Source organism: Leptinotarsa decemlineata, unplaced genomic scaffold, assembly GCF_025532065.1.
Source record: "Leptinotarsa decemlineata unplaced genomic scaffold, Ldec_3_MD MMD2_tig00026328_RagTag_RagTag, whole genome shotgun sequence".
NCBI lineage: Eukaryota > Metazoa > Arthropoda > Insecta > Coleoptera > Chrysomelidae > Leptinotarsa > Leptinotarsa decemlineata.
In genome coordinates, this window is record NW_027412688.1 from 37,014,886 (window position 1) to 37,029,852 (window position 14,967).

Below are 14,967 nucleotides of genomic sequence, written 5' to 3' on the forward strand. Positions count from 1 at the left end.
GGCGTTTCACCAACCAACTTGGCGTCTTCAGGAGATGAAGTAAACTAATTCGTAATTCTAAAACAGGTTCTGTACGGAAAAATTTCTAGTGAAAGTTTCCGATAATTTCAACAGAGTTATTCATATTTATAAATTACTGTTTTTCCATAAATAAACGAATTTTTATTAAAACAACGATAAAAATAAAAACAACAATAGAAATTACTACATCATTGATTCCAGTGGCGCATTTGCTTTTTCAGCTGCAGGAAAACCCGGAAAAACCTGCAGCACCACATCATCTAAAGATCTTGATCTACCAATGAAATATTGTATTATTATTATTTTTTTCATAGTCTACCTTTCAGAATTGATCATTAATCTAATTAAGATTTGTGATAACCTACTGTTATATGAAATATATCGTTGAATAGTTTGATGTAGCAGTAACTGATGAAGCTACTGTGTACCGAAACGCGATTTGAATTAAATGCATAGTGCGAAAATTGTATAATTTTCATCAGGTACTGGGTCAGCGTATTCATAATTAGTTACGTTCAATACTTTTCAAAACTGATATGGTGAATAATATATGAAAATTGAGCCAGAAGGATTTTTCAGTCGCTATTTTTTTTTCAGCCGCCACTGCCACTTGACGTTCGTTGTTCTTGGAGAGATTTTAATCTAATGTTTGTCATATCGTGCGGCTAGAGCTCTGCGGAGAACTAAATTCTCCGGTACAAAATTTAATATTTGCATATCGTTAATTAAAATGTCATTTGCATAATCCCAGCACGACCGTCTCATAACCCAGTGAATGCAAGAACACGAGTCCGCAGCATTTCAAACAATCCCTATGTTTAACTGGCGATTTAGCTGATGTCTGGCTGCGGATATAATAATTTTCATTGCGTTTTTAAATGTACTATACAGTAACCGGCTAACTTATGGAACAAAATTATTACAGTTTAAAGAAGTAGTGACGACTGTCGAATATAATCCAACGCCCTTCGTGGTATTAGCCAGGGGAGTAGTTGTTTTCTGATAGGCGTCAGTCCATTAAACCTACTGTGTAGGTATATAGAGACTGGCTTGAACGTTTGAAGTTCATTTGCTTTAGATTTTAGAACAAGAGGAAGTTTGTAAGATTACAAAATGATTTCCTTAAATATGGCTCCATGTTAAAAGCGCCTTCAACATTACCAAAACCTGTTACTTCAAATGAGGACAATACTGTTAACGTTTTGGCACATTTTTATGCATGTCCAGAAGCTTCCATTCGCAGTGCAGAAAAAGATTTAAGTGTATCACATGCTTCAGTACAATGAATTTTGAAAAATCACGGAATGCATCCGTATAAATTTACCAAAGTTCAAGCTCTAAAGATCGGGAATTTTTGTCAAAAATAATTTGGAGTGACGAATCAAAATTTACGAGGGATGGTATCTTCAATAGAAGAAATAAACATTTTTGGGCTGATCATAATCCTCATGTTACAAAAGAAATGGGTTTTTAAGAAAAATTTGACCTGAATGTTTTCTGTATTCTGAAGAACAATAAAATTAGCTTTTTTATTAATGAAGACACACTGAATGCAGAGAGATATCTCCAGATATTAAGGACGACTGTAACCAATTTTTTATAAAATTTGCCTTTAGAGGAATATAGGAATTCGTGGTTTCAACTGGACGGAGCGCCAGCTCATTCCACCCAGGAAGTTTCTAGGAAACTTGACGAACTCTTCGACGATCGTTGGTTTAGGCGTTTAGGGCTGTGGGATTGGCCACCGAGATCACCCGATTTCACGCCACTTGACTTTTTTATGGGGTGTTTTAAAAGAAAGGGTATACAGTACTTCAGTGCCTACCAAAGAAGAATTGCGACGGCGAATAGTGCGGAGTATTGAAGTTCTGGATCCCAAGGAAATTGAAAAAGCAACCACAAGTCGCGTACAAAAAAACAAGTGTTTAGAATGTAATGGACAACATTTTCAGCATTTATTGTGAAAATGTGATATTTTGTTTACAATTTTGTTATTTTGAATCATCCTATTCCGTTATTATATTATATATTAATATATATCCTATTCTGTTATTGTATACGGGGTGTTCCATTTAAAAAATGAAGTTGCTAGCACTTTTTGATGGAAGTGGCAACGCCGCAATGATGAAAATATTTTAGATCGATAGAATAGGTAAGGAAATGTGAGAAGTGAAGTTTTCAGAAAAATCATGCTTTGCGTTTTCCAGAAACGTCTAACCTACCATCGACCGTGAATCACGCTATATATAGTATTCTAAGGAGGATACTATCACGTAGTCCCAGAAACGACTGATTGGGGAGCTTTCTCTTCACTCGTATTTATACCTTTTAGAAGATGCTGGGCGTGGTGGTGGTGGTGGTGGGTGGAGTGTCTATGCGTTTCTCTCACCTGATTGGGCCGCACTTGTGCTAGGTTGTTTTTATTGGTCCACATTATTGCTGGTGGGCTGTCGACCGGAGTTGTAATCTAGTCTAATTCAGGCCTTCTTCAGTATGAGATACCCTTCTTGACCCTATACCTCCCTCTTTTCTTTTGAAATTTTTGGGATGCTCATAAATCTCATTGACCTCCTTATGAAGGCGTGTGTAGCATGTGTTGAATTAGACAACACGTCATTTTGTTTCTTCATTACGTGGTCTGTTTCTGAGACGACATGTTCTGTTATTGCTGAAAGGCTATACTAATTTTTTTTGTATCCTGATGTTGATGCTGTTTTGGTAATTTCGAAATGAACTAAGCAACAGGAATGAGGAATCCTCTGAACACCGGAAGATGTCAGATGTTCACTTCTGATTTTGGCTGGTCTATTAGTTGGTTTGTGAATGATTTTAATATTGTGAACTTTGAACATTTCTACAATGTAGTCTGTGACTTTGTTTATGTCAGGCAAGTATACCGTTTCTACTACTGGCGGCTGGATCATGGTTTAGTTGGAGTATTCCTTCTAGAATGTAGGGCACTTCCAATTTCATGTGCTGTAAACTCCAATAGCAAATAAAGCTTGGACCAGATAACGAAGTTTTTTACAAATCCTGGTGGCATAGTCAACAAGGGTTTTCCGGATAGTTCTTGTTTTGGGACACCAATCAGCTTGAGGTTTGCGATGAACATTGAACAGTGTGTTAGTTTTTCTGTCATCCAGAACAACCAGAAATGTTATATTTCCTTCATTTTCCAGTTTTTTATGGTAAACTGACGTTTTTGTTTGTACTAATTGAAATTTGTGTATTAGCCAGGAAAGTATTTATTTCCGACAGAAATTTCTCATATATTAGTATGTAGAGACGTTGAGAAAGGTGAAGTTCAATTCGAAGTATAGACTTACTTAAAACTTATGTATCTCTCCTCAACACAGTCTTTAAACTTATTTTGATTTTTTAATTCTCGGAAATATTATAATCAAACAAATTTCTGTTCATAAGTGTGTACAATACCCATTAGAATTTCTGTATTTGTAAATTGATTTGCAGAACAATGCTGACCGGACTGTTAATCAATGAGAAACCGTAGAGCTTCGTTTTACGTTCATGCCTCCCCAATGCATAGTAAGCGGAATTAATGAATTTGTGTTCGTTTCGTTACCGCGATCGGTCTTTCACTTTGTATAATACGGTGTCAGGTGTGGAATAGAACCAGCTGTGTACCCTGAAAAATTTTATGGTGTCTACAAACACTTTCAAATTTGAATTGATATTAGTGTGTTTTTTTCAATTGATGAAAGAAACATAGTTGATATTTATTGAAGATAGATAGATATTCGTTCATTTATTCGATTCATAAAATTATGCATATAATTATATCATAAAATTATCTACAAAAAATGTATCAATACTTTTTTTCTACGAGCCACCGTTTTTGAGATATAACGATTCAAAATCTTGTAGTCGTCATAATATGCATGAGTATGCCACGTATATACATCTCTGTAGTTATAATATATGATAAAATATTTTTCTATTTTTCTAAAATGAAACCCAGTCCCTTAATTTATACGCCATTGTAACCTTGAGACAACATCTATCCCCTGTTCAACTGTGTGCGTGGCTGCTCATCAACATCTTTTTCGGGTATATTACCAAGTTCAAGTGTGGCTTGGTTATCAGCTAGACCCTACCGACTGGGGTTGGAAGTTGGTCAACAATTCAGGAAAAACTGCTGAACACAATTTTTTGCAACTGATTCCAACGAGGCGACATGCGATACATCGCTATTAACGCAGTTTAAATGTACTCAGGATGAAGATGAAGAAGAACCAGAAGAAGAAGAACACGACGAATAAGAACAAGAAGATCAAGAAGAAGAATTTGAAAGTTACGACTCGGACGATTAAATTTCACTACTTTTTTAAAACTTTTTATCTTTTGCTTTTATCTTTTAATCTCTGCTAATATCCATTATTTTGCAATAGTTTCATATAAAACAGACCCGTGGAATAAATAGGCCTACTGGAGAAACCACGTAAAAAAACGCGTTCGTTAAGTACATTACCTCATAGGTGGCGTGGAAACGTGTGCATATTATGATGATTACAACTTTTACAACTTTTTAAATCGTTATATCTCAAAAATGGTGGCTCGTAGGAAAAAAGTATTAATACATTTTTTGTAAATAATTTTATGATCTACAATTTTTGACTGAAGTATTTTTTGACAAAACTCACCGTTTTACTGAAAATCCCGAAAACTAATTTTTTTGGCCTTTGACCTTGAATAAAATTTTTTCCTTGTAGGGGAAAGACGGGGAACTTTCAAATTATATTTTTGATCATATTTTAAACAATTTTACTGATTTTCAGCTAGGTGGGAATTTAGGTAGCTTCGAATGTCTAAATTGACCGGACTAATTATAGAGTTGGAAAGCTAAATATTGCCTAAATTCGGGGTATAATAACCATTTCAACGCATATAAAACAATAAAAAAATATTTTTCCAAATCATAAGTTCATTCAATGAATCAGTATAAATGAAGTTGGAGAAAAATGTCAGAAAAAATCAATACTTTTTTCAGAAATTATTCACTCTGTAACGGCGATCTAAAAACGTTATTTAATTTTGATATGACATCAAAGATATATCGAAAATTACTCACAGGCAAAAATCGTTTCTTCATTATGAATTTAGGAAGGTAAAAATGCTAAAATTCGGATAGAAGTAACCACTTTAACGCCTTCAAAAAAATCAATTAATTGTTTACTATTTTCCTAAACTATAAATCCATCTAGTTGAATTTAAAAAAAAAATCAATGTGGACTACTTTTGCATGAGCCAAAAACTCATGAGATCTTCCTCCTTTCCAGGCATATCCCAACTGGCTCAATGCGGACAGCCGGATGAATTGCCAGAACTGCCAGCCCCAGACGAACAGCGACTACAAAAAGCAGCCATCCACCTGCAGCAGCGTCTAGTGCTCCGCCAGTGGCTTTCAAAACATACCCTCCAGACTTACTACCCCAAATTGCTGGCCATCGAGGTGACGGGACTTGAGGACGTCTATTGGTTGGAGGACGGCAAGGCCAAACAGGTTAGTGTCATCACGATTCGTTCAGAAGAAATGCATAATTGCATAAGTGTTGAGTTCGAATAGTTTTATGGTTTTTGGAAAAATAAAATGACAACTTGGTCGATACAACAAAAAACTCAGAACGATTCATTCAAAATTACTAGTTGTATATTTACAGTACCTTTGTCTCATCATTTTTCTCTCACTCGTCAATGCTTGCTCGTAATTTTTTGGTCAAAAACAAGATTAGTCATGCCTCAGCCATCGTATTCACTGGATTTAGCTCCCCTTTCAGGTCAGGCAATCTGGTTGAGATAGGTTGACGACACCTTCATGATATGGAACCATGGGAATACAGAACTAAATAAAGTCTATCCAAATCCAAGATAGAGTAAAACAAAACAACCGAAGCGTGATGTTCACGTGATCGCCCAGTGTCAGATGGAAAGGGCAGCGTTCATTGGTGAATTCGCCTTCTTGGTACGAGTTCGGTACCAGCACAGGGTTGTAATCAGTCGTTTGCGTGTTTGTGTGGCGTGCGTTATAGTATATTGTTTAAAATTGTTTTCCAAGATGTCCAGTACAGACACTGATGATGACACTGTGAGCTATCCTCTGAGTCCAGCCAGGAAACGATCCAAAAAAAGACATTTGAGTGTTGAGATGAAAGAAGTGATTTTAAATGTGTTCAAGAAAGAGATGGAAGAAATTGAGACATCGACTGTCGACGAAGTCGTATCGAAAGTTTCCGATAAAATTGGAGTGTGTTGCGTTTCGACTTACAATGTTTTACGGGAATATAAACAAAATCCTACATTTTCCAAACCGAATACAAATCAGAATCGTTAAACCATTATAAAATCAATATATGATGCTGATAAACATGCAATGGAGAAGGAAGTCCACAACGAATTGCTATTCTTATACGTATTGGTGAAGAGGACCGACACTAAGTGGGAAACATCTGTATACCGAAAACCCACTCATACGGAACAGTATCTGAATCACGAATCCAACCACTATCAATACACCAAGAGAGGAATCATTAAGACTATAGTGGATCTTGCCTTCGGGTTCTGTAATACGAAGGAAGGTCTCGAGCAGGAATTAGGCATCATCAAATAAGATCTTCAATGAATGTGTTACTCCAAAGTGATGGTGGAACAGATTTTGGCCAGAAGACAGCAAGAGCCTCACAAGGAAATAAAACCGTCACAACCAGTGCTTTCACTTCCCTACGTCAGAGGATTGTTGGAAAGGATAAGCAGATTTGGGTCCAAGTACAACATCAGTACCTGCTTAAGATCCGGAAACACTATCCGTAGCAGCCTCACGAAAACCAGGCCACCAAACGCGGACTGCTATTCCAAGAATTGCATTTACCGGTCACCCTGTGAGTGCGGCAAATTCTGTATCGGTGAAACTAAGAGGACATTGAAAGTCCGCATTGCCGAACACAGGAGAAACACACAGCGAGGAGAAACCTGAAAATTGGGAATAGTAGAGCATGATTGAAGGGGTCCTTAGCTGATATCATCCACTGGAACACTGGTTCAAGAGGAAGTTCAAAGAAGCTGCATATATGTTGTCCAATGACGCCAATTCAGCCAAGCTAGCGTAGAGATACGCAACATATGGAAACCTGAAATCAAGCGGAAAAAGAGAGGGAAGAAGGGATAGGTGAAAGTACTCGAATGACCTATAAATAGTCATCTCTCGGAGGAATAGTCCAGTCATTAGCCGAAGACGATTGTGGATACTAACAATCGAAACGTCGTGAATTATCTTGGTTTGAAATCTTTTTTAATTTGAATTTCTTTTTTAATTGTTCAATTTTTCATTTTTTTGCTCATTTTCATTTTATTTTCATTTCCCTTTACTCTGTGGTCATTTTCATCTTTCATCTTGATTGTTTTTATTCGTTTTATTTTAATTCTATTTCAGGGATAATTCAGTTATTCATTTTAATTGTATTTGTTCTTTCAGAGAATTTATATAATATTAAATAATGGGTGTTAAAGAAGGGCGAAATGAAGGCAGTCAATTTTTTTTAAATATGTATTTTGTGGATGAGTGATATAAGGTGACACCAAATTTCATTTTGAGTCACATAACGTGTGTTATTAAAAAGTCATAACAGTCACATTCAATTTGAAGTGTTTATTTTTCAGTTACTGAATAAAAAGTCAACTTCTGTGAAAACATTACTGATATAGTGATATATGTTTTTTAACCCACCCCCCCCCTCCCCGGCATTAAACCGGTAACTACTTTTTAATATTGATATTATAGATATAATTATGAATTTCAGAATTATGTCGTATATTTTTTCATTTGGTGTAGCTAAAAACACTGTTATATTAGTTGTGCAGGGAACTTACCATGGTTCATTTTTATTCGTGTGATGGTAGTGGCGTAAAATCTTGAAAAGTTGAAGTTGTTTATGTGGGGAATACTTTTCGGGATAGTGGGGTGGATTAAGTGATATATGTTGTTATGTAGAGTATATATGCTGCTTAATTTTTTATATTGTCATTATATTAACCATATATTTTGTATTTGTGTTTCAAATGAATGTGTTTTTTGTCGGAAAGCAAAACAATGTCCTATATTGGTGAAATTGTGAAATGAATGACTTTTTGGGAAAGAAAGTTTTTGGCTTTCAACTACTCTATCTTGATACAAAAATATGATGGAATCTTTTAAAGACAGGAAAGAAGCCGTCAATTTTAAAAGAAGTAACTCTATACATATATGTGTATTTGTAGTATCTGTAGAGTAGGGAGGGTGAGTGTAGAGCCACAGCACTTAGGGCACATGGGACCCATTGTACATCCTCCCGAGGAGTTGTCTTCCTAGGTCATCGTTCATCCTGTCTTTTCCAGGAAGGTGGGCAGATCACTAGGGGACATCTTCTTTATATCGCAGGTGTAGGCCAAGACTTGCCGAGCACACACTATCTTATTGATGATAACTTCGGACACTCGCATAGGACATGCCTGACAGATTCATCTTCCTGTCCTCACATCCTTCCTCCACTAGCCCCATAATATGGAGGTGGATCTTTAGTTGACAGTGGCCAGTCAGAAATCCTACTGTTAAGCGTAGATTTTTCCTGCTCATCGCCAGATATTCTTCGGTGCCAGCTTCCCAAGGTCGCCCAGGGCGATCCTGTCAAGATTACATCCTTTGATTCCATCCCATGTCTTCAGGGATTGAGTATGGGTGTGACGTTTGGCTAGTTCCGGAATTGTCGAAGTCATCAAGCCGTAGATGCCACTGGGTCCTAAAATTCTTAGTCCAGCCGCTTCCTTGGCTAAAGAGTCGGCAATGCGATCAACTCTACTCCTGTCGTACCCTTTAGCCCACTTCAGGATAATGTTATTATCTACCGAGGCTTTGGCTAAATCTTGGAGGCACTCTAGTACTAGCCCTGAGGTAACACGTTGTCTGTTCAAGGCTAATAGGGCTTGTCTGCTATAAGTGCAGATTGTTATGTTTTTGCCAGAAATTCCTTTCCTGGTTATTTCTTTTGTGGCGATTGAGATACCAGCCAATTCTGTTTGAACCACGCTGGTATTTGTTCCCATTCCCATAGATGTGTAGATCATGCAAAGAAGTAACTTTCCGACACAAACTGAATAAAAAAACTCCCCTGAAAGAGCTACTTGTTGTATTTTGATTCTGACCTCAATATATAGTTAAGTTATGTTATAATATATACTCGAACACTAATCACATAATTTTTTTATAATTAGGTGTTCAACAAAGACTTCCCCAGGTGGTCGACAGCCAGACAGTCTCTTCCGATTTCCAAGCAGCGACTGGAGGTGCTCAAAGCCGATCTCTGGTCCGAAGTCGTCAAAAGCAGTAACCACCAAGACGCATGGACATGGGGTGTGTGTTTTTTTGAAATTCACTCTCCACTGAATGTTCGTATTACAATGTTCATATTTCTCTGTAATGCAGTAGTTGGGACTCGAAAGGTGACTAGTAGTGCGATGCAGAGAATTGAAGAGAATTAGTTGCAGGATGAAATAATTTCGAAATTGTAGAAATTATTGTATCTCCATTCGGAGATCATTGAAGGGGTTGTAGGGGGTTTGGCACTCTTTAAAAGCAGGTTGAAAAATTGGGTATATGAAATGGACAGAAGCATATTACTCAACAAAATTGAAGCATGGCCATTACTCTCCTAACGAATATCGATCATATAACTGTTATTGTTTACTAGCAACAGCTCCATCTCTTGAACAAAGCCCCAATCGGGGAAGAAACATTTCATGTATAGTTCAAGTAAACGATATAGTGCACCTTACCTTCCAGCAGTTCCCTTTTAATAAAATAGTTAGGGAGGTAACTGATTTTGTTATTCAATAACCATTTCTGATTATTTAAGAATCACAATAACTATTATATAACCTTTCTAGATTTCATATCATTTCTAGAAACATGTGGATTCGTTTTCCGATGGCATTTCAGGTTAGCTTCCCAAATTTCTGCTACCGCAGTTGTCGGTTGATTGGTTAAATCACCATCACTGACATAAAAACTTGGCAAGTTGACTTGGGTGTCACACCAATAGGTGGTTCCACTTATGTTTCGCTTGCATTTACGCAGCTATTTTTATCAAGTACTTTCTTGGTTTTTCTCATTTTGTCTCCTTTAGTCAGGGAAGCTATAGATTACGCTGTAGACGACCCCTCCCGATATAGAAGGCCCCGACACTCTGTCGAATGAGGCCCCTATGTCCTCCGTTAACAGATGAATAATACCTTCATCCATCTCACCCCAGCCAGGTAGGGGTATACAGCGAAGGGCGTTATGGATGTCTGAGGACTTTCATGCCACCATCAAACATCAGTCATGACCCGTTTGTCTTTCTGGCAAACACCAGTTGAAAGGGGAAGGGAGCCAGGCTTCAACCAGAACAAAATCAAGATGGATAACGTCATTTTGTCTTTTAGTCAGGGAAGCTATAGATTACGCTGTAGACGACCCCTCCCGATATAGAAGGCCCCGACACTCTGTCGAATAAGGCCCCTATGTCCTCCGTTAACAGATGAATAATATCTTCATCCATCTCACCCCTTCATCATCTCATCCATCTCAGAACAAGAAATTCTGCCAAACTTAATGTTTCGTGTCAATCATGTCTGACTACCTGTTGATTTCAATTTTCAAATTCATTATTTCATATTATTCGTGCAATCATCTCACATTATTGCAAAATTCTGAATGAATATTACATGTTTTTAACCAATTTTAATCTTGACATACATATATGAGGATCCTCTTTGTTACTTATGTGTTAACTTCATTTTAACCTCACTTTCGTAAGTATGAACACGTTGTCCATACCCGTCTGTTTATTCAATAATTATTGTAGAGTTCCCGATGAAGAGACAATAAACGCCTCGAAAGCTTGAACAGAAAAAAGAGTTTTACAATCTTTCTGCCTCTGACTGCTATACCCGATTCATTCCCTTCATTATTCCTATATATATATATATATATATATATATATATATATATATATATATATATATATATATATATATATATATATATATATATATATATATATATATATATATATATATATATATATATATATATATATATATATATATATATATATATAGCTTCTGATAATTCTCCATATTCTTCATATTCTCTGTTTCACTATCACTGACGTCATTTAAATCAATAACGAATTCATTTTCACTATTGACATGGAAGTGTTCAATCTCCATATAGTGTTTTTCAACAAAAATTACTTTTTTTAATCCTTTTCTGCCAGTCTTCTTCGGTAATATTAGATACTTCTTCTTTAACTGGCTCTATCATTATCATTGATTTCAACATGCCCCCCTGAAAACCGAAGTTGATGTGTTTCACAATTTTTTTTCAGTATATTCAGATTAGCTTGTTTTAACTGTAATGCACTGTATGTGTTGATTTTAGAAAACTCGAAACTCCCTAAAAATAAGAATGTAAACTCTCACTGCCGGAGATAATTGCGTGAAAGCTATTTTTCGGGTTTTTTGGCCATGATCCATATTAACACCAATTAATACAGTTTATTTGATGCGTAAACGCTTGAGGAAGGTATTGTATAGCGAAACACGTGTTGCGGTTTTTGTAAAACCGTTTATAGTGAAAACCGTACAATAAACTTTATTAATTAGTTTAAAAAAAACTGTACTCAATGGTATATCAAACAGGTCAGGTAATCCAGGTCAGGAAATCAAGCCACAACTCAATTACCAACTCGGGCACTGCGACTGTTACAACATCGCAATTGATAATGCTTACCGCAGTAGTAGACGAAACGTCAGGCATAAAAACCTGCAGAACACGGCCAAAAAGACCGAAAAAACGCTTTCATTCTCTTAAAATAGTTATTCTGAACTTGGTGCAAACAATTTCAATTAACTAGCCAGCATCAAATTTTTCTTCGGAAAATTACAGACAGTTCTATCTCTTTTTTTGAGCGTTTCTATTCGTCCGCTATAACGAACGGAAAATTATCTAAAGGCATAATTAGGAAATAATGGAACGTTATCTGTAAACGCCAGTCGATTCATATTGAAGTAAAACATGAATTTTCGATAAGTAGAAGCTGTACAATGGACTGACCAGGTGTTGTAGAATGCTTCGTAATCTTCGAGACAGTTTCGTGATATCGGCCAATATTTTCGGTCAAGGTTTTGAAGACCGTTTTGGGGCCAGTCACTGTGAGTATATTTTTTTTTTAAAGTTCGGTGAGGTGGGATGTCATTTCCTTAAAAATTCTGATAACTCTTTCTGACAGGGCTTTGAGTGCGTTGGCGGAGGCAATAAATTTCTCATTCTCTAAAGGTATGTTCCCATCGTGTCTGAAAATTGCCACAATAATTCCTCTACATAAAGAAGGCGATCTTGACAACCCAGCTAATTTTAGGCCAGTTGCTTTGCTACCCGTCTTCTCTAAAGTTATAGAAAAACTGGTAAAAAAACGAGTAATATCCTTCCTCGAGAAAAACAATATAATAAATCTGCGGCGGCCATTTGTGACCTAACCAAGGCCTTCGATTGTGTAGACCACATGCTACTTCTTCGCAAGCTAGAAGTTTACGGATTTAGAGGATCTGCATTACTTTGGTTTGAGACGTACCTTTCTCATCGCCGGCAGAATGTTCTATTAGATGGAATTTCATCACAGGAACGTTTCATCGGCAGTGGGGTTCCACAAGGTTCCGTTTTGGGACCGGTGTTGTTTCTCATTTATGTCAAAGACTTAGTCCATGTTGACATAAGTGCTAAATTCACATGTTTCGCTGACGACACCACTATCCTCTGGCATAGCAATACTGCCTCCAATTTACTTGATCAAATCATCGTCGACATAAGAAGGATGAAAGAGTGGTGTGATTCCAATCTTTTATCATTCAACATCGATAAAACAAATGTGGTCACGTTCAGATGTAACATAGGGGAAGTACACTTGGAAAATGTAAAAATTGAAAATTTGGAGAAAAACAAATTTTTAGGGCTCTTCATTGATGAAAATCTAAAATTTGATTCCCATGTCGACTACTTATGTAAAAGATTAGCAGCAGGATGTCATGCAGTGAGAGTTGTTGCAAGAGAGTTAGACACTACTATCACAAGATCAGTTTATTTTGCACAAATTGAGTCCTATTTACGTTATGGGATTTGTTTCTGGGAAAATGTCGCCCCTTATTTGTGAAGCAAAAAATTCTAACCTTAGTGTGTCTTTTATTTTGGAAACAGTGTGTCTTATCCACAAAAAATATAAAAATCAACTAAACAACACCTCAACTTTTAGTGTACGTCAGTCTTACCCCGTTTCCCTTCTCACACCTCTAGCACACACACACCTCACACAAAATTCTATCATTTTTAATAGCAAGAAATTATTTAACTACCTTTCCATTAATTTAAGGCGAATATATAATGAAAACACATTTTTTTTGACAAAAACCAAATATTCCAACTCTATCCAATTCAACTATTTTTCGTATTGATATGTGTATTATTACTTTTAGACATGAAGTACCTTTTATTACCTTTTCAAAAATACAAATTTCATAACGTTACCTGTATACGTCGAAAAACACACATTTAATATGGCGCTACTTTGAAAAAAAGTGTCTGTTATAGCATATTATCGAAACTAAGGAGTTTTATGTAGATCCCGAGTCTCAATCATGCTATACAGCTGAAAATTGTATTGTTTTTTTCAATATTGTGAGAAATAACTCCACTTCAGGACTTTTCATGGAGAAACATGAATATTTGACACATAATACGAATCACGTAACTACATTTTTAGGTTATGTTGTTTTTTTTTTCGATCGAAGCAGAGATTGATGGCAAAAATAAAATTCTAGTGAAGCTAGATTAGGGGAAAGATTAGTTTTTTGGGAAAGGAAGGTTTTGCCTTTCTACTTCTCCATCTTTATACATAAAATGTGGGAAACTCATCACAAAAATGTTTAGGTCATGCATAGAACACATGTTTGTAAACAATTTATTTTGAAATTAATTACTTTCATCCTTTATTTGAAAGTTTACCACATTTTTTATGTGAAGATGGCGACGAAGAAAGCCTTAAACATATTTATATACTTACTCATAGTGTACGAGTTGACAATGTTTAGTAATAAAAAATTACAAACATTTATTTTCTAAACTTGAAATTTGCGACTATATCTTAGGATAACGAGTAGGTGCATGAATCCACCTTGAGTGATAGTAGAAGAAGAAGTGAATGTGTTGATCGTTGTTGCAACTGAATGAAAAAATCTCTAAAATTGTTGATTTCAGGAGGCATGTTGGTGGTGTCTGTGTCTGTCGCCGGATTGGTCACCCTGGCAGCCATGACACAGCCTTCCCTAGCACCCGAAGCTAAACATTCCCTCTTGCAATACGTTACTGGAAAGTACCTGTTACCTTCGAACTGTAAGGTAAACTTCATTGTCGTTATCGTTACTATATTTTCATACATCAATAGATTCCCTAGATCAAAATATTGTTTGTTTGGAAGGGTGTCACAATGTTTCTGGGTTAATGTTACAACTTCAGACTTGCGTTGTGTAAAAACGTTGTGAAAATTTTTAAATATGTGGAAGAAGAAATAGTATCGATATTATTGAAATATCAAAAGCAATAAATTAATCAATTATTATTATTAATTTTTCAAAAAAAATAGGGGTACATCCTAATATACAACAAAGATAATAGTGTTAAACATCAATATACATATAAACACAATAATAAAATAAAAAATCTACTAATATTTGTTAATATATACTACAAACAATAATTAAAAATACAAAAAAATACATAATAATTTGGTATCACCTTAATGATCCCTTAAATGATTTAATAAATTTCTTTTAAACACAATAAGACTGGTAGAAGACTTTACTTTTTCA

The 14,967-nt window shown here is 35.9% G+C and overlaps 1 protein-coding gene across 4 annotated transcripts in view; it reads left to right on the forward strand.

The window, feature by feature from the left end:
* The window catches only part of LOC111514736 (apoptosis-resistant E3 ubiquitin protein ligase 1), a 75,433-nt gene that overhangs the window by 46,115 nt on the left and 14,351 nt on the right, over nucleotides 1–14,967 (forward strand). For 3 of the 4 annotated variants that reach the window (XM_074181950.1, XM_074181952.1, XM_074181951.1), the window contains exons 2-4: nucleotides 5,319–5,542; nucleotides 9,280–9,418; nucleotides 14,357–14,496. In XM_074181950.1, the coding sequence (XP_074038051.1) occupies nucleotides 5,319–5,542; nucleotides 9,280–9,418; nucleotides 14,357–14,496 (503 nt within the window). Of the gene's footprint in view, nucleotides 1–5,318; nucleotides 5,543–9,279; nucleotides 9,419–12,119; nucleotides 12,262–14,356; nucleotides 14,497–14,967 lie in introns of those variants that run through there. The other variant, XM_074181953.1, reaches the window with a different exon arrangement.